Source organism: Callithrix jacchus, chromosome 13, assembly GCF_049354715.1.
Source record: "Callithrix jacchus isolate 240 chromosome 13, calJac240_pri, whole genome shotgun sequence".
Lineage (NCBI taxonomy): Eukaryota > Metazoa > Chordata > Mammalia > Primates > Cebidae > Callithrix > Callithrix jacchus.
This window is the reverse complement of record NC_133514.1, coordinates 117,199,463-117,220,000: the sequence shown is the minus strand read 5'-3', so window position 1 is coordinate 117,220,000 and position 20,538 is coordinate 117,199,463. Positions and strand designations below refer to the sequence as shown.

Genomic DNA, 20,538 nt, shown 5'->3' with positions numbered 1-20,538 from the left:
GATCTAGGGAAATCCTCTCTGACTCTTTGACATCTGAGAAATGTAAACGTTCTCTTAAAATTCAAAAGTACATGATTCTATATTATTCTGCTTAGTGTTAGGGCAAATTAAATATAGTAAGCACAGCCTGTATGAGTACAACCTTACTGGGCCACATCCACCTAAGTCACCATCATGAAGATAATGGCAGATGATGGAGTTTGCTAGAAGAATACACGTGTGAAGGCACTGACAGCATGCATGTGCAGGTGAGGTGAGGAGGGTCAGCACGATTCTGCAGGGTTCTGCTGCTGTTCTCACAAGGAGGGAAAATATCTGTAAAGCAGAGCTCAGTGACAAACCAAACACCAGAGGATTCGGAGAGAAAGTTCTCTTGATTCAAAGTCACACCTGGCAGCTGGCATCTTTCTATCAAAATGCCTCAACTTCCTAAGACAGCGCTAATCAACATTTCGTCCTCAGACAGTGCGGAGCTTGATGACATCGTGGTAACAGGTGAGGGGCAAGTCAGCGCCTGAAAGCCTGGTGGCAGCTCTCCCTCCTGAGATACCCAATTCAAGGTTTACTCTCCTCGACAAAGAGCGCATGCTGACTCACAGCCTTCTGTAAGGTCTTTCCTCCCAGGAAAATAGTTGCCGACAACATGGCCAGTGGATTTCAGCTGAACTGAAATTTCCAGTTCCCTCCTCTGCCAACTTAAATTTATAGAAAGAAAAACACTTCCTAAAATGAAATGTGTCAATCAAATTCTTCTCATCCATAATGAGCGAAATAGCTGTTCAAGTTATTTCCCCACTGTTATTTCAGACAAAATCTTACAAAAAATGCTAATAATTTTCTAAGAAATTATATTTTTGTTGAAAGTAACAGTTTCAATATCCAAGAAGAGAATCATCTTTCAACATTCAACAAACTTTTCTTCTTTACTGAATGGGGTAGTTGTTGTACTAAGTAAAGGACTAAATAAAAATTCCAAAAATCACTTTTTCTTTGTTTACACATCGAGCATATGGTGTGCATCACATGAATGTGGGAAATCATGATCACACCTCAAGACACAAAACTACCTTGTTTATTCATTCAGTAATAAACACTTGTGAATTTAACACCAAACCTGAAAACTAGAAATATGACATTTCAGACTGTGATTTATCCCAAACTTGTATTTCCAGCTAACAATGATTATATTCCTAATTTTTAAAATTATTTATCTTTACCAACTCCAGCAGTTGGATTCTTTTGACAAAATTGTTTTCTTTTTAATCACTTCTTCAAGTATTCTAGAAACATACAATGAGTAAAGAAAGAGAAAACAACACTGAGATTCACATTCTGGCTTCTCTCACTGCCTAAGAGCTCTGTCACAGTGGTCTCTGAACATGCCCAATTCAAAACACTCCACAGAAATTTAAGTTGCATGTCTCTACTTGGGCATCAACAATGTTATGGATGTTAAATCTACAAAAGTCAATAGCAAATAAATAAGAGAGGAGAGCTGTGTGTATGAAAGATATTTTCTTTAATCTGATGAAGTGCCTCATAGATTCTGTGAGACGGGGAGAAACCGCTCCACAATTGACGTGGTCTTTGTGACCCTCTTACAGCTTCAACCAGAGCGGCTTGGGTTTTATTGATTTTACACAGTCATATTCCATGTAAGTTTTACAATTGTTTTTGTTTCAGCTAAAGGAAAAAGAGTTAATGCTAAGAAAACCAAAAACAAAAGAAATTAGTTTGAAATCAATATTTTCATATTCTCTCAAACAACTGAAACTTTGAAATATATTCATATATTGTCATGACTGTAAGTATTACTTTTAACAATAAGCACTGGGTTCATGCTGTTAATTAACATTTCTCCTAATGTTCAATATTATCATAGTAATAATATAATTTTTTAAAAGGCAAAGGCAGAAATTTTGCAAGATTTGTTATCCTGAAATCAGTCTGCCACTATCTAGTTGCCAAAAATATATGGCATACGCATATTGCATAATCATCAATATGAAAAGAGAAGACGGCATTCTGAACACTACAATGCACAGTGACAACGAAAGGAGAAACCATCGTTTTAATTAACTTCAAAGAAAATTTGGGTCTACTTTAAATAAAAACTTTCATCTACATGGTCTGCTGAATCTGCTATTTCCCACAATCCTTTGTTCTGTGTGATTAGCATAAAAAACAGAGCAAAGATTATTAAGACCTTCACAACTAAAAATTTCTTGAATGTTTTTATTTAAAAATTAGTACGTTTAAAATGGTAAAATTCTTTACATAAACAGTATGATTGTTTTTATATTTTAGAAATATAAATTGACATCAACTTCACCAAAATCTGCTAACCGAAGAGGGGAAATGTTGTCCTAGCATCACAGGCCAGAAAGTGACGTTCATTCAAAGTACAATGAGCTCGAGGCTGACTCAGTAAGTGGCAGTACCATATAAAGTTCCATAGAACTACGCGAGGTGCAATACCACGGAGACTGTGTATCATAAATTAGGCCAGCTGAGTAAAAGTCTATCATGAAGAAGAAAAATCTCAATGAAGATTTTAGTATCCTAAATCCAGTAGTATTTACTGAGTGTGAATCTCCTTCTTTGAAGCTCAGACAGGAATGAGAAGCTGTCTAGCCCGCAAGAAATTAACCATCTAGTCTGGAGACAGGACAGAGGCCTTTTTAAAAGGAAGGAAAAATAGAATTGCGCTACATCAGCATTCTAAGGGTAAGATGTAACTATGTAGAATGGAAATCCAGGGAAGGCATCACACAGTAAGTGAGAAAAAAATCTGAGCCTTGAAAATAAAGTATACACTGACCCTGGCCTAGAAGACAGGGAGCCATGGCTTTCCATGTGGCAGTGAGTGAAAATACTGACAGCGTCAATCAATTCTTATCAGCTTCACCAAAAGCTGACACATTTCGCCAAGGTAAGGTCTCGTCTCATCTCACCTTGACCAGCCTTCTTCCACAATAGCCTTACTGCCTGATGCTATGTCTAAGAAATAATTCACAAAACAAGAAAAAACTGGATTAAACTAAGTATCAATGGAAATGGTTATTTCCCTGAAAAGCAGATCTTTATATTGACAGCATATACTAGAAGGATTTCTAAATAAAATTAGTTTGACGCATATGAAATTACAATATTTGACTGTAAATGTCAAGTTCATATGATTCAACGTGAGGAGGTAGCAGTATCTTAAAAGTATCAAACAGTGCCTTAATGCTCTCGAAAGATTAACTGAAATGACAGGCAGACATCTCATAGAACCTGAGGATGACCACAGATCAAGATGCCTCAAATGGGATTATCAATCATCTGTTGGATTTCTCCTAAGAGTAAGTGCAAGAAAACAGCACAGTGTTAGTAGAGGATCCATTTGTTCTAAACTCACAGTAGATCAATCATGCAGGTGGCGCCATGACCAAGAACTGGGGGAAACCCTGTTGTAGAAACGACCCATGTAAACACTTCCTTTGTCCTATCATAGCACCGCAGCATAATGAAATAAAAATAGCGTGTTCTTATAAAAATGATCCGATTGCTTTGATGCAACTTAACAAAAATTACTTCAGATAGATTCTGTTTCCTGAAAATTCCTGACAAAAAATTTTAATTTGGACTCTGATAATCAACTACCAAGATGTCATAAATCTAAAGAACTGCTCACAAAAAGTCAGTACTGTATAATGAAACTGTATCAAAGTTGGTAATTAGGCATAATTGAAGGCTGCAGTGAACATATAGCCCTTTGTTCTCTTTAATTCTGGCAATGACTGGGAGTTAAAGATAAGAGCTTAAGGCATATTTCTGTCGGAGTCCAGCTGTATAAGCCCCAGTGTTCTAAAAGTACTTTAAGTGACATAAAAGAAAGAGTGGCCAAAAATATTCTAGATGCCAGCTGAAGAAAAACACCTAGATGCTTAAAAACTTAAAAGCAGCAGACAATCTTATACCCTAAATCTGAGTGGTCTACCAGACTAAATGGTAGTAGAAAAGAAAATCCTTTAAAAATGCATTTGTCACAGCAGACAACAATGTATTATTACACACAGAAGCAACTAGAAGGTTCATACTACAAATGGTATAGTTCAGCATCTCCACAGAATTCGGTTTGATCTTATTTCTATATAAGAGGCAAGAGAATAAAATAATTCTCATTTTAGTAAAGATTATCAGAGTACTCACCATTCATCTCTGGTCTAATAACTCACTGAACTGGTACTGAATAACTTAATTGTAATGTATGCAGTATTACTGCAGTGTTTTTGATTTCTTTTTGGGAAGATGGAAGGAATAAGATAAAGGAATTTCTAATGTAAACATGTATTAACATTATACTACTTTTTATTCTCTAATGTTCCATAGGAATGTGATTAAAAAGAAGACCAATTAGAGTAAACAAGAAAAGGACTCCAAAGACAGCAGCCAGGCGTCAGATTGGGACTTGAAATAAATTCATGATGTGGACTGGCAACCAGGAGAGGTGGAATGTTCTATGAGTATATTGGAGAAAAGGTAGAACCAAAGTACAGAGGGGGAAAAAAAAAACAGATACAAAGGATAAGGGAAAGATTTTAACAAAAGGGTTATGTGCGAGGAAGAAACTAAATTAGCCACCGCAGAAGGGAAGAGACCAGGCAGTAAACCAGGGAAAAGGAGGTGGAGTTCTAGGACAAATGCCACAGCAACTTTGCAAAATCACCAGCCCAGGCTCTTTCCCTGGGCTCTCCACTCCACATTGTCAGAGGTAACAGTTCCAAGCGGTTCTCAACTTCACTGGCTCTCTCTTACACACAGAGGAGAAGATGATTGACACAGCAGCCACAGCCTGTTCAGCTGGATTCCATCCCAGTTCCCAGGTTCATCCTATATGCCCGTATTCTCCTCTCCACTACAGCGGCTTCTGCCAATGAAATACCTTCACTGTGACCATCTCCTAAAACAATGCAAACAACTCTGAGATCTTAGTTCTTTATCTCAGACCACTCTCCCCAGCCCTATGCACAGGGTCACTGAGCTCCAGGCACAGCAGAACAAAACATACCAAACTCTCCCACACCTCCCAGAAAACCTGGAATGTGCTCTCCACTGGGACTGCCCTAACCACCTTTCAAATACAACATGGCCCTTCTAGGGGGTGGGGGGGCTTTCCTAAACACTCATCCTCAAGTAGCATCTCTTCCAGGCACTCCCTGGAATAGCATTCTATTTATTTTCATTAGTCCTATACCTACTAAAATTATCTTTTATGTGTGTCTTGTCTTGTCTTTCTATCCTGACCTGTGACATCAAACCCAAGAATGAAGGCCAGAAGAACAGAAGCAGTGTCATGTACAAACACTCTAGACCACCTAAGTCTTAGAACACAGAAGTAAATGTTTATTGAGAGAATAAATAGGTGAACAAATAAGGTGCCCCATTATCACCCACCCCCACAAAACCCCCGAAGCAGGAATAAAAGTTCTGTCTCTTAAAATTTGTCACATATTATAAATAACTACAAAATAATCAATATTTCCTAAAGAAAAAAACATAATATTCATGTTTATTAAGATATTTTATTTTATTTATTTTATATTAATTATATTTTATTTTTATCTTATGAATAAAATAATACCCAGGATACACAGCAACTTCCTAGATTAAAACTAAGGAATGAATCTTAGAAGCAATAGAAACAAAATCTATTTTCTGTGACATATACTACTAACACTTAAAAACTCACTACCTCAGCTGGGCGCGGTGGCTCATGCCTGTAATCCTAGCACTTTGGGAGGCCAAGGTGAGTGGATCACAAGGTCAGGAGTTCAAGACCAGCCTAGCTAACATGGTGAAACCCCATCTCTACTAAAAATATAAAAATTAGCTGGATGTAGTGGTCTACACCTATAGTTCCAGCTACTCAGGAGGCTGAGGCAGAAGAATTGCTTGAAGCTGAGAGGTGGAGGTTGCAGTGAGCCGCCGAGATCCTGCCACTGCACCAAAACCTGGGTGACAGAGCAAGACTCCATCTCAAAAAAAAAAAAAAAAAAACTCACTATCTCTATCATGATAACTTCTATTAAAGTAGTAAACTGTGGTGTTTATTTTTTTAAATATAACCAAGATATACTAAAAGAAACAGTATTTTTTGTACAGCTAGAGAGCAAGGACTATGGTATAAAGGGCAAGAAATCCTTTCTTTTCCTCAGGAGTACTTATTAACTATGTTTACTCAGCAAACGTAAGAAGCAAGCATGTTTCTAAATAAATAATTCTGAGAAGTAAAAAGCACCACTGAAGCACTACACAGAAGTGCACAGCAGTTTCCTACACAGAGCAAAGACAATTAAGATAGACCTAATCCCAGCGACACACGATGCTCAATACACTGCCCCCAAAACCAAACGGCTAAAGATGTATGCAGAAAAATATTGGTTTTACTCAAAAACAATTTCTATTGCAAAAGTGCCCTTGAGTTACATGAGCTGAGATTTATGGGAAGTTGTTAAAATATACTGCTGACATAAAACGGGACTTCCCCATAAGGAAAAAATAAATAAAACTGGAAATAACAGTAGTAAATAAAATACATTCCTTTAAGACCATCCTGCTCACTAGAGACGGATCACAATTTTTGCCATGAGCTTCCCAGCAGTAAACATAAAGAGGAAAACTCAATCCTATACATGATTCGCTAGTAACAAAGGCTAACAAATTCTTAGAGAAAAGTACAACTTTCTCTGGAATAAAGACCAGAGAGAAGTAACTCCTCTGAGCCTTAAAAGAAAGATGTATTGCCATGAAGAGCATCTTAAATGCTACCTTACAGTAAATATGTTACTCTTATATGGTTACTTCTTAAGACAGTCTTAAATTGAAGTCACTGTCGTAACTGTGCAAAATCAGCATAGTCAATTTATTGAAGGAAGAAAAGGAAACAAGGCCGTGAAGAAAAGCAGTTCTCTCGCCATGGAAACAACTGAAAGTACATTAAGAAATGAGCAGAAGAAATAAGTAATCGTGACATCCAAGAAAATTATCTGACAAATACATGGAATCAAGATATTTTCTGTCACTTTTGACTATGTAACTGATGCAGGAGTACCGGTGACAGTGTCTCCTAAGAGCTGAGGAACCCTATGAAGAGAGAAGCTTGAAGAGAGGATTCCCCACCACCCCCCTGAGGAGCCATGAGTATCTGCCTGCAATCTTGAGATTCTGCAGCACAGATGCTGACTTATGTTAACTCTCACCCGTAAAACGTATGAAGCAGAAGTTAGAAAATATTCTTGTTAGTAATAAGACACTGGTGACGAAGCAACCACATATCATCTAAATTACCAACAGAATTACCCATGGAATTTAGAAATACTTCCAAATACTGGCAAGATAACATTGGTGGACTATAAGGGCTTATCGTCACATGTACCTTAGTAAATTGTTGGTTTATTAGCAAATACAATATAAGAGAAATTTTCTAAAAATAAACACTGTGGCTTTAAATGAGTTGATATGTCTTCTAGCTGTCTTCCCATGTAGAACGAAATCATCTAGCAGAGCTACCATGCTATTCAATCCCACTTTTATGGCTCATGCCTGTAATCCCTGCATTTTAGGAGGCCAAGGCAAGCGGATCACTTGAGGTCAAGAGTTTGAGACCAGCCTGGCAAACATGACGAAACCCTGTCTGTACTAAAAATACAAAAAAATTAGCCAGGCGTGATGGCAAGCACATTTAGTAATCCCAGCTACTCAGGAGGCTGAGGCAGGAAAATCGCTTGAACCCAGGAGGCAGAGTTTGCAAATAGGCCAAAATCGTGCCACTCCTCTCCAGCCTGGGCAACAAGATCAAAAACTGTCTCAAAAAAAAAAATCCTACCTTTTCAAAATAAAACCAGGTCATGTGATCATAGAGTCCTATTTATATTTAACTGTTTACAGGTTAAGAAATGGAAAAAAATGAAAAAAACAAAAGAGTTCCCAGCTCCAGCAAAAGCAGTAAGTCATCAAACCATGACCCCCCTTCCCCATTCATCAAAATAAGCAACCCAGAATGGAAAGAACTGACATGTTTTCCTCCACTCTGGCCCATCAGAATTATTTCTTGTGTAAACATTTTTCAAGGTGGAGAGATGCCCGTGAGCACTTTATTTTTCCTAAACTAACCCTCATGGAAAAACAAAAGAAAAAGAAAAAATACTGCTAACCATGGACAGAAAAGAAGAAATAAGGGAGACGAGTGAGCAGTGGGTAAAGGGAGGGCCTGAAGCGTGGACACACAGGTGACTGGAAAGTTTTACAAAGACTGTTCCAGAACGAGCCCATAAGGAACAAACTCTCACAGCACATCCGTTAGAATGAATCACCCCTTTCAATGATAAAAGGGAAAACGGTACTGACCTTATAGAAATTCACCATGGAGAAACAGAGGAAAACTGCTTTTCCTTTAATAAAATACGTGCAACAAGAACAACTTAGAAGTTATTTCTTTAAAGTGGAAAACAGAGACAACTGTGACTCAGGAGGTAAATCATCTATGATGAATAGAATATCTTCTAATAAGGAAAAAATTTAGTCTATTCCCCAATAAGTTCTTCAGGGTTTCTGTAAACGCAAGGTTTTTCTCATGTAACAGCCCCTAAGCTTCTAAAGAACCCAGAGCGTCCGTAATGCAGAATCAGTCACAACTGCACATACCATGTGCATGTCATGGGTGTGCCATGTGCCATGAGTGCCATGTGACATGTGTGTGCCAGGTGCATACCATGTGAGTGACATGTGCGTGACATGTGGGTGACATGTACATGCCAGGGGCATGTGCGTTTCCACAGGTGCTGCTGTTTCAGATATTTTCATTATTCATGAAAGCAGGTGACACTCACATCTAAACTTGAAAAATAGAAAGCAATGATGCCTTTATACTATTTCAAATTATAGATATGCAAGATTTTGAGAAAAGAGAGAAAAAGGAGGCAAGCGCATCTCCAACAGACCCACACAATGCTTTGTCTTGTAATAGTGGCTTACAATAAATTAGGACAAGCAGTAGGGCTCCGGGACTTCTCCCCACAATCAGATTAGGTGAGATAAATATTTGACTCATCAATAAAGTCAATGGTGCTGCTAAAGGAAAGACAGCTAACCCCAAATCCCAAATGTCTCATAAAAGGGGAGAGTCCAGCACGCATTTCAGGGCTCAGTAAACTGGCAGGACGAGGGAGGAAATCTTAGCCTGAGCTAAAGTACTAACAAGCCTTGAGCGGAACACAGTAGCCTGAACACACGTAACAGCTATGCTGACAACATGCACCGAGGTAAGAAACTTCACAGACTCGGACAAAAACAGCTGCACTGGAATAAATGCTAAGGTTTTGGCCTGAGTATTCACTGGTAAAAACACAAGTACTTTTCCTGGGCTATGAAATTACTTAAGGCTTATACTTTATGATACACTCATCTAATTAAAAATTCCTCTTTGGTAGTCTTCTGAGTGTATCAGCCTTCTTGAGATCCTGCCAGCACAGACATCTCCTACCGCATCCCTGACACCACAAAAGCAGTGGATCAGATGCAAAACTCTACAGGAATCATTTCCCTGTCCTCCTATTCACACAGTCATTCAAAGCCCAGCTGATTTCCAGCACTGAACTCCGAATACCAGCCACTTCCATTGTAGTTGCACCTGGCTTTCACAGAAGATATACTTGGTATGGCTGTTCCAATTGTGATAATTGTAGATAAGCCTGTTTTCTAGATTACTATTAGTGAATTCAAAGAGTCATAAAGATGCTTTGGCTTACTTATACCACAAAGAGAATTACTCATTTAAAATAGGGAATATTTTCAAATGAGCTTAACTGGACTTTTTTATTTTAGAATGTGAATTGAACGTGGTTATATGTAATTGTTTGAATTTAAGTGTGTAAGATTTCAGAAATACTGTAGGATACTACACTAAAATAATTTAGTGCAGATGTAGGAATAAAAAGTATGATCTTACGTAAGCCACCAACTCAGGTGTTCATGAGTCTCAAAGAAAATATTTGAAATAATTGAGCTTTCTGTTTCTAATGACAGTCAGGCTGACAAAATTTATTGGATCATCAAACTTTATAGTACAAGTATATGGATTTGTCATAAATTATAATTTTGCATATATCAGTCAAAGCACAAGGCCTAAATACTTGCAAACAAAATGCATTATTAATTTAATTGTCATAGCCTATTTAGCTAACTCCTACTACTATTTGCTATAACATGCAATGCATTAGAGTGGAGAATCAAATTCAAAACATTTTTAAAAACTGATTATACTGTCCTGGAGAAATTAAAATATAGCAAGCTTGCAAAAGTATAACCACGGCTTTAATGTTTTAAATAGGTAAGAAAAATGTTTAACTTAATTTAGAGAACAGTTATGCCCAGACTGACGGCTCAGCATGCTGATGAAGGGTTTCTTTGCTGCCTAACCCCACTAGAGAAAGGCAGGAAGGTGAAATGGAAACAAGGAGACTTTGGCGTTTCTGGTGCTACATTATATCACTTAAATCTTGGTTTGCTCTAGCTACAGATGTCTAATGGGAAATTATACTGCTGCTGGAATCCTGGCATTCCCATGTAGTATTTTTCTGTAATAGGAGAGACTGCCATATAAGCAGACATCAAAAACAAGAAGTCCTCTGAAATAAAAAATTTTTTAAAGAAAAAAACCATTCACTCAAAGGTGTCTGGTTTAGAGAAATGTTGCAGCTTGGAGTACTTAAAAGGTACCCATCTGGAGGTGGGTGTGCTTTCCCATTTGAGATTCATTTCTTGATGTTAGGACAAAAACTGTGTCAGTATCTGAGAAGAGCTAACCATGTATCAGAGGTGAGAAATTCAATCTTTCTCCTGTCTCAGTTTTAATCTCCCTTTAAGTCCTTTATGTATTCAGGACTGAAATAACTATTAAATAAAAGAAAAGAACAAGTATCCTGGAATGTAAAGAAAAAGGTAAATAAAATAAAGACACACAGTAAATATTTGATTCTCAAACTCATAATATATAGAGTATGTCTAGTATTTTAAGATGTTTAATACTTGAATACGTATACATACACACAAATATGTGAGGAGATTAATTTTTCACTATGAAACAGTATGAACAATTCTTCAATTAAAAAAAATTTTTAAGTAAAAAGCAAAATGATATAGTTAAATTAAAAAATGTTTACTATTTAAAAGTACATGTTTTCTTTCTACTACTTATAAAATCTCAATCGTTTTCATTCAAATTTATTTTGTAGTAAGAGTGGCCCAGACATGGTGGCTCACACCTGTAACCCCAGCACTTTGGGAGGCCAAGGTGGGTGGATCGCCTGACGCTGGGTGTTCAAGACCAGCCTGATCAACATGGAGAAACCCCATCTCTACTAAAAACATTAAAAAAAAAAATCAGCCGGGCATGGTGGTGCATGCCTGTAATCCCAGCTACTCAGGAGGCTGAGGCAGGAGAATTGCTTGAACCCAAAAGGCGGAGATGGCAGTGGTCATGAGATGATGCCATATTGCACCATTGCACTCCAGCCTGGCCAACAAGAGCAAAACTCTGTCTCAAAAAAAGAGTCAGAAAAATAACAATTCCATCATTTATTATTTATGAGATATTGAATAAATTATTATTGTATTTTCTAGGCTCTCTCAGGCCTTAGATCCATAAAATGGGAATTATAATGTATTGCTAACATGGTCAAAGAAGAATTAATTGAGATAATGCATATGAAAGCAATGGAAACACAACAATTTCAAATATGTTGTTTCTATATACTTAACACTTAATGAAATATAATTTTGACATGTCCCAAATTATTCTTTAAAAAATATAGTATGCTTTTAAATTTCAAGAATAATGCATTCCTAACACATTCAATGCCTATATTTTGGCTGCAATTATTGAATATAATGTTACAAAGAAAGACAGGGGAAACTAAACATATGGGTGCAAAGGAGGCATCCCGAGATCCCCAAATTTTGACTCGGGAGCAGTCTCTGCCCGCACTGCACTGCTAAAGAAAACCGTATGCCTACAGTAGAAAAGTCAAGTTAAATTCCCACAAACAGAGAAAACACTGCTAAGAGCATTTTGTATTTTTAAAAAAGACTATTAAACATTTACAAATATGACGGAAGACCTCAGGCTTCAGAGTAAGAGAACAAATTGCATCTTATTGACCTTTGAAAACAGTAAGAAAAAACTAAAGTTTCTGAGAGTATCTGTAGAATTTTGGATCCTACCTTGGAGAATCTGAGGGAAGCTGAAAATCCATCCTAAGGAAAGTGACAGTGCCCACACCAGTTTGAGTGAGCTGCACATTTTAAAGACTTAAAATATCAGAAGTAGCCATGCTCACCTGGTAGCTGACACTGCTATATTTCAGTTCACCTAATATAATTAAGCCTATGTGATGAAGCTAATTATGATACAGTAGCAAGAAAAAAGAAAACCTGGCAGTTGATGACACAGTAATTGTAGTGTTATTTTTCATGACATGGCAACTGTAGTATTATTTGGGGTATGACACAAGATGTATTTCTTTTTAATATCAGACTTTTGAAGTCTACAGTAAGAATTCAAAAATGTTATTTTAAAACCTCAAAATAAGAATACATCATAATAAAACAAAGTTGAGTTTTACATATTTGTTTTAGCACGCTCAAATGCATTTACAGAAGGCAATTCCCTCCAATTTAATTCTTCTACCATTCCAAGGTTGTTTCACAAATTCAAAGTCCTCCAAATGCTTTCAACTACTTCTAGATTCAAGTTTTAATTGAAATATGATGTTAAACTTTTGTGCGACAATAGCATAAAATACTATATTCGACAAAAGCATACCACAAGTAGAACACGATGAACTGTGTGATAAAAGTTCTAGAAGTCATGTCATTGAATAAAGCTAAAGTAAAATTCAAATTGTATTTTTAAATGAATGAAAATTACCTTTCTTTTGGGGTGCCAACTCCATGCTTGCCTAGTAGATGAGTATTTAAGTGCTTCTTCATTACAAAAGCAACCCTAAAAAAAATAAAAAGTAATTATAAAACTAAAACTTGACTCTCCGCTAGAAATCTGTACAAAAAAGACTTAAGAATAACATATATTTGCAAACTCAGCATAAAAAGAGTATTACAGTGGCAGTCTTGCTACATCAAAGCTTCCACACAGGTTAAATATACCGTAGGGCTTAAAAAGAAGAAACAGCTGCATGTCAATGGACAGCTCACTTTTTGACTTGGAAACACTAACAGTGAACAAAAGAGCACAACAGTAATTATAGTTCTCCAGTCACTGTCTTCACTTCCAGTTGGTACAAAAGATGAAGCAATACCTCACTATAACATGCACTGCCCCAAGGTCATCACACACTTTAATCATGAAATGAGTTTGAGAAAATGTCATTTTATTAAATATTTAGAGGACTATAAAAGAGAAAATGAATAGTTTTCATGGAGTTTCCTCTAAAATCATGGCAATAACTTGGAGAGAGGTTTTTAAAATGATGCAAATGGTTACTGTATCCATAGCACAAAAAAAATTGTATTGAAGTGCCTAGATATAAATAACTAAAACAAACAAATGTATTGCCTGAAATACTATCTTATACACAAATCAGCTTACTTAATACAATTTTGTTGACATAAATGTGAAATGGACAGGAATCAGCAGTACATGAATGCCATTCTCCCCTTGAACACAGTGCAGTATCGATTTAATTACGTTGTGCAATTATTTAAAACAACTTAGATCAGAAACATTCAGAAGCATCAAAACTAAAATGGCTCTCTTGATAAGCAGGAAAAAAAATTTACTGTTGTAACTTTCAGTGTAAAAGGGCTTGCAAACATTTTTGTTAATTATGTATTACAGCTGTCCTTCATAAAGTTAATTACTAATAGCTGAAAGGCAACAGAATCTATTTGCATATGTACATGAAAGACATGACATATGCAAAAATATGATTTTAATTAGCATTCTATGATATGAAGGGCTACAAATCAAATTGGCATGTTATAAGATTCTCAACATTAAACACTGAATTCATCTGGACATGTTTGCACAAATGAGCAACCTAAGACTATAAAGTACGGTATCCTTGCAGAAAAGACTTGTGACAAAAGCCAAAAGCAAAACAATTTTTTTTTAATGCTTCTTTTCTAATTTTCAGGTCAAATTAATTTTGTTTAATTTAATATAATATTAGAGGATTTCAGGTTTAAGGCCAAATGACCCTGACTTCTTTATTCAAATAATGCACTTATATACACTGAAAATAACAATCATCTATTTTATATATTAGGTAATAACAACTATGGACAATACATGCTTTACAACTATAAATAACTGGTACAAACATCAATCACTAAAATGAAATCATCACATATAAAACAACTGTGATAATATTAAATGCTGAGCCTAAAAAAATACAAGAAATTCTATATTTGTTACTGCTTGATTTTGACAAAATAACATTTTTCATTTCCTTAAAAAAGAACACAGTAATCACAAGTCCATTTAAGTCATAACTTCCCTACTGTCCTCCATTTTCCTATAATTAAAAAAACATAAAGCTAATATCAAAGAGCAAAGGTTAAAAACCCAAAGCTGCAAAGCACAGCGTATTTACATGACCAAGTATAACTTAAGAGATCCGAACTGAAAAACCACAGTGCAGTTTTTAACAGAACACAGAATTATTAATTAATACGTTTAGGTTTTGAGACTGAAGTAAAAATATTACATGGCACAGTGGGACAAATGAGAGTAAATAGGGAGAGAAAGCTTTCGCCTAATACAATGTCCTAACGTGCTGAATGTTTAGTGAAATAATAATTTTCATTATCATGGAGAAAAAAGGAAAAAGTTTTAATACTATAACACACCTCAGTTATGTTCAAATGCAAAATATTTACTCAACCAACACTGGACTTAAAATGAGTACTAATTCCTTAAGTTTGGCTTGACATACAAATGATTTAAAGGCCTCAAAATCACACTCAGTTAAAAAAAATATAAGCCGAGCATGACTAGCATTAAATTACTGACCAATATGGAGATAATATTGACAGCCATATGTAATTACTGAATGTACTCTGCACTACACTGTAACATTATTGTTTTAACATAACATTTTAAAATATATATATACATAATCTAGATAACACTATCACCAGAAATAAAACTAAAAGGATCACAAATCTGAAAGCTAGCCAACTGACATGCCTTGCTCCCAATAAATCCTCATTCTTTCATGCCTGATTCCCTGTTTCATCGCGTTTACTGATCACTTACTACATGCTAGCTGTGAGGGGTTCTGCGCCCATGATGAGAAAACCAACGGTTCAGGTCAAGCCTTCCTGGAGCATTCTCTACAACCTGCTGCTCTTCAACAGGATGCGGTGACACTAAGCTCAAGCCAGTCCTCCCTTGTGGACAGTGCTGTTCATTTGTGCACGCATTTAATTTACGTATTTATTAAAGGTCTACATCAAGCAAGGAATAGTTCTAGGCAGCTGTGATACACAGGTGACCAAAACAAATAAAAGTCCCTGCCCTCAAAAAATGTACAACCCAGTGAGAGACACAGACAACGAGGAAAACAAAATGTAAAATATATATCATATTAAACAGTGTCAAGTTGTAGGAGAACAAGTCAAAGTAGAGAACCAGGATCTTACAATGTCAGCAAGGGGTTGAAATTCTACATTTGGGTGGCTCAGGAATGAGACTGAGTGAAGAAGATGAAGGCATGTGGCCTGCAAAGGCATAAGGCCAGCAACCCCAGCATGAGAGAGCACAATCAGACACCCGAAGGCAGGATCTCAATTCATTCTCACAGCAGTGACGTGGGAGCATAAAGCTGGGGGCCAGTAAGTGAGGAGGAGGACAGTCTCATCCCAAGAGATTGGAAAAAAGAGGGCAGGTGAGAATAGCAACACTGATCGCCACAGCAGACTCAGCTTTTGTTCTGAGTAAGAAGAAAAGCCATCTCAGGCATCTAAACAGAGGAGTGACTTGTCCAACTTACTTTTGCTTTTAAAAAAACAAAAGCTCACTGTAATCTCAAACTCCTGGGCTCAAACGATCCGCACACCTTAGCTTCCACGGTAGTTGGGGCTAAAGGTATGCACCACCAGGCCTGGTTAATTAAAAAAAAAAAATTGTGGAGGCAGGGGTCTCACTATGGTGCCCAAATTAGTTTCAAACTCCAGGGCTCAAGGAATCCTCCTGCCTGGAAGTCCCAACGTCCTGGGATTTCAGGTGTGAGCCACCACACTAGCCTCAATTTCCAGTTCAATAGCACTCCTGTCTGCTTTTGAGAGAGATATATATCAATCCATCAACTGTCTCTTGGAATAATCCAGTCAAAGATGACAGTGACCTGGACAAGGGCTAGCAGTAAAACGTGGTCAGAATTGGAATACATATTTGTGATTAGAGCCAACCAAATTTCTATATTGATTGGTGATGGAGTCTGAAAGAGGAATCAAAGAAAGGATCAATTTTTGGCTTGGGAGAAACTGAGCTGCTTAGAAGGCCATTTGTCTGGGACATGCTCAGGAGGAAGCCTGCAGAACATCCAAGAGGCCTGTGGAACAGGAGGCCAGATCTGCTGAAGGCCGAGACCCACGCTAGAACTACTCTTGCTCAAGTCATCCATTTGCAAGCATCTAATCACGTGAAGAAACACCTTTAAATTAAAAAAAAAGAATGTTTTAAAAACACTGATTGACTTGCAAGTATCTGCAAATGCCTGATACAGTTCAACTTAAAATCCGTTTTGGTGTAAAAGGAGCAACGCAGCAGGAATGCCTACACCCTAGCTACGTTCCAGCTGAAAAACATAATTCTCATTTTAACATTATTTCAGAATAAATTCTGGTACACTAAACACTATATAACAAAGGCTTAATTCGTCAGTCCTTTAGGTTTTAGCACTATAAAATTCAATCTGCCAGTCATGGGAGATGATCTGACTGATCTATTACAGTACATACAGCTGGCCTTCGAACAGCATGAGTCTGAGCTGCACGAGTCCACTTATGCCACGATGTTCTTCCACCTCTGCCATGCTTGATGCAGTCTCTCCTCTCCTTCTACTCCTCAGCCTACATAATGTGATGATAAAGAGGATGAAGTCCTTTATGATGAGCCACTGCCACTTAATGAATACTAAATATACATATTTTCTAAATATACATACTTAAGATTATCTTAAGATTGTCTCCAACTTATTTTACTGTAAGAATACAGTATATAATACATATACAGAATGTGTTAATCTACAATTCATGTTATTGGTAAGGCTTCTGATTGACAGTAGGCTATTAGACACATTTTTGAGGAGTCAAAACTTAAACTTGGATATTTTAATGCGTGGGGGTTTGGCTGTGTTTCTCTTGTGCCAAATAGGTTCCTATGGATGACTGTTCCTCAGGATGACAATAGAAATGTTACCAAAAAAGTAGAGGTAGGAGGAATTTTCAAAAAAATTTGGGTAACACTCAGTTAAAAGAGTCAAATTGTATAGACTTCTTAGTCATGTGACTCCCAGTTCAAATGATTGTTCCACCTCAGCCTCCCAAGTAGCTGGGATTACAAATGCCCAGCACCATGCCCAGCTAATTTTTGTATTTTTAGTAGAGACAGGGATTCACCACGTTTGCCAGGCTGATCTCGAACTCCCAGCATCAGGTGATTCGCCCGCCTCGGCCTCCCAGAGTGCTGTGATTACAGGTGTGAGCCACTGCACCCAGCCAATTGTAACTATTATAAGAGGAATTATTATAGGAGAAATAGGAAAACACTAGAAGACGAAGATTCTGGATTCAAAGAGATATGCTGCAAGAGAACACCTTTTGCACTACAGACATATACCGAACAATGAACAGGATATGAAGGTGCAAAGATGAACCAAATGTAGTCTCTATATTCAAAAGGTTTAAAATACAGGTCATGAAAACAGATATCTAAAAAGATAATGTCAGCAGTAAGAAATAAGACAAATGTCTAAAAAGCAGACTGATGATATGCTAAAAATTCTCGTACCTACAATTAGGAATTTGAAAGGTTACCCCTGCTTTAACATCAACAGTACTAATCAATCAAAGACATCTAACTCTCTGACTACAAAATCAGTGTGAATTAAACAATTTTCATCATTATACATATTCACAAGCAGCACAATCTATTTGTAAAATAAGGCCTACACATTTGAAAAAGAAAATATGGACAGAACGCTAAATAATGATTCTCCAAAGAATGATCATAATCCACTTCCTCAAGTAAGTTCAAAATATACAAAGATTTATTATAAATAATGGGATTTGACTTTTAGAACAGATGTCACTAATCATTAAAAATATACAGAAATGTTTTGTCATTTTTCTTATTATATCTATGATTAATAAAGTATTACCTTTATTACCATTCTGAAATAAATTTAAATTAGAATATTTTTATATGATAGTTTTACATGTTAATTTCCATTTTAACCATATTCTCATTAAAGGAAGAGGAATTATAGATTTTCATACTGCAATCCGTGCACACTTCTCAAAAAGACTCCACACCAGGACAATGTCCCCTGAAAGATACCCATATCCTAATCTAAGAAATTGGTGAATTATTTCTGGTAATATGGCAGAGGGGAATAATGGTTGCAGATTAAATAAATGTTGTTAATCAGTGGGCTGTAATGTGGAAAGGTGTGTACTGGGTTATCTAGTTGGATACAGTGTGACCATAAAAATCCTTCTGGAAGTGGAATTGGAGAGGCAGAAGAGGGAAAAAGTCAGATACACAACAATGAAATCAGGACAAGCAAGAGGCTTTGTGCATATGAGAAGATGGAAATGGGGCCGTAAGCCAAGGAATGTGGGTGTTCTCGAGAGGCTAGAAGTAACAAGGAAGGGAGAAACTCTTCCCAAAAAATCTCCAGAAAGGAGTCCGGGCCGGCTGACATCTTGAGCTCTGCTTGGTAAGACTGGTGTCAAACTTCTGATTCACACAACTATAATAAAATATATTTGTGGGAACTGACAAATATGTAAGAGACTATGTGATGATGTCTATTTAGATTACTATATACTGTACTTGCAGTTGACATAATCAGATATTTTGTTACAAAGTATTAATTCAGTCCAAGAAACAGTCATGAATAATTTGAGTAAACATTTTATGGCTAAACATATAACACAGTTAAACTATGACCTGAACATTGTAGCCAACTTCCAGTTGTGTCATGATACTCTCACAAATACTGTTCTGATCTGAGCAGCAAAAGATGGATGTGATGGGTAGAGCAGAGTAGATAATACTGACATGGACAAAATAGGTTAAAAAAATAATTACCTAAGTAGAAATCTTCTAGCAACAATCCTAGCAGGCAGAAAGGATAACTATTTACAAAGTTTCAATAAATAATCAAAAGCCAAATAAACTTTAAAATAACTTCATATCTAATTATATGTTTAAGGTTTATCCTTTTATCTATCTGACTTTTATTTTTTAATTGTGAACTGCTCTTTTTCTTAGCTTCTTACTTGAAAAAAGTTAAGATGGAAAAGTTGGAAAGACAATACGTAAAATACTTGTACCCTTTCCAAATGGATTTGTCCTTAACGTTGTGGGGACACCTGCTTACTCACTCTCTCACACTAGGAATGTGTTAATATGCTTTGTCTTTAAGTCACCTTAAAGTAAGTTACTGAGATGATACTTCTCCCCTAAGACGCACACAACTCCAAAGAAAGACATTCTTCTTCCCACTGTGGATGAAGAGCACATTCAAGAACATTGATACTGACTCAGTAATATCTACGACATTGTCTATAAGACACACTCACTGTGTTTCACTATGTCTCCTTCGTTTCTTTTCATCTACAACTACCATCTTTTCTCCCTTATTTGTATAGTAACAAAAATTCTGAGCAACCTAACTTATAATAATGTCCCACATATGGTTTGTCTGATTGTTTCCTCATTATTTGATTCAGTTTAAATATTTCTGGCAAGAATATCACTTATATTTGTTGGATACTTCCAACTACATTGTACCAGGATAAGAGTAATGTCAGGTTCATGTCCCTTTAGTCATGCTAAACTTGACTATATGTTTAAGGTAGTGATCTCAAAATTCTTCAATATAAGTAATTACTTGCCCTTTGTAATTAAGTAATTTGCAGGTGATATTTTGATATTCTGTGAGTACCGTTTTCCCTAACAAGTTTCTTCCAATGGCATAGGCGCCCATTAATGAATCTTGCCTAACTGGATTATTATGAAGGGTACAAAATAGCAGTGTTCTATCATTCCTTCTATTTTATGGCATTCTTTGCTAGAGAGACTTAACCATTGTCCCCCATCTTTCCATGACATAGTGTCTCACCCTCACTTTCTTTCAAAAGCACTTTATCTGGACTCTTGGATTTTATACCATATTTTATAATCAGTTACCATAATTATGTCTTGTCATTCTCAAGTTTTCCCAAAATTGGCCAGTGGAAACT

At 36.6% G+C, this 20,538-nt stretch overlaps 1 protein-coding gene across 4 annotated transcripts in view; it reads right to left on the bottom strand.

Moving 5' to 3' along the window:
* ZNF407 (zinc finger protein 407) overlaps positions 1 to 20,538 on the bottom strand; it is a 474,883-nt gene that overhangs the window by 274,963 nt on the left and 179,382 nt on the right. For 3 of the 4 annotated variants that reach the window (XM_078348272.1, XM_078348273.1, XM_078348274.1), the window contains exons 4-5: positions 17,026 to 17,136; positions 12,971 to 13,045 (exon numbers count right to left, since the gene is read on the bottom strand). In XM_078348272.1, the coding sequence (XP_078204398.1) occupies positions 12,971 to 13,045; positions 17,026 to 17,136 (186 nt within the window). The remainder of the gene's footprint in view (positions 1 to 12,970; positions 13,046 to 17,025; positions 17,137 to 20,538) is intronic. The other variant, XM_035271367.3, reaches the window with a different exon arrangement.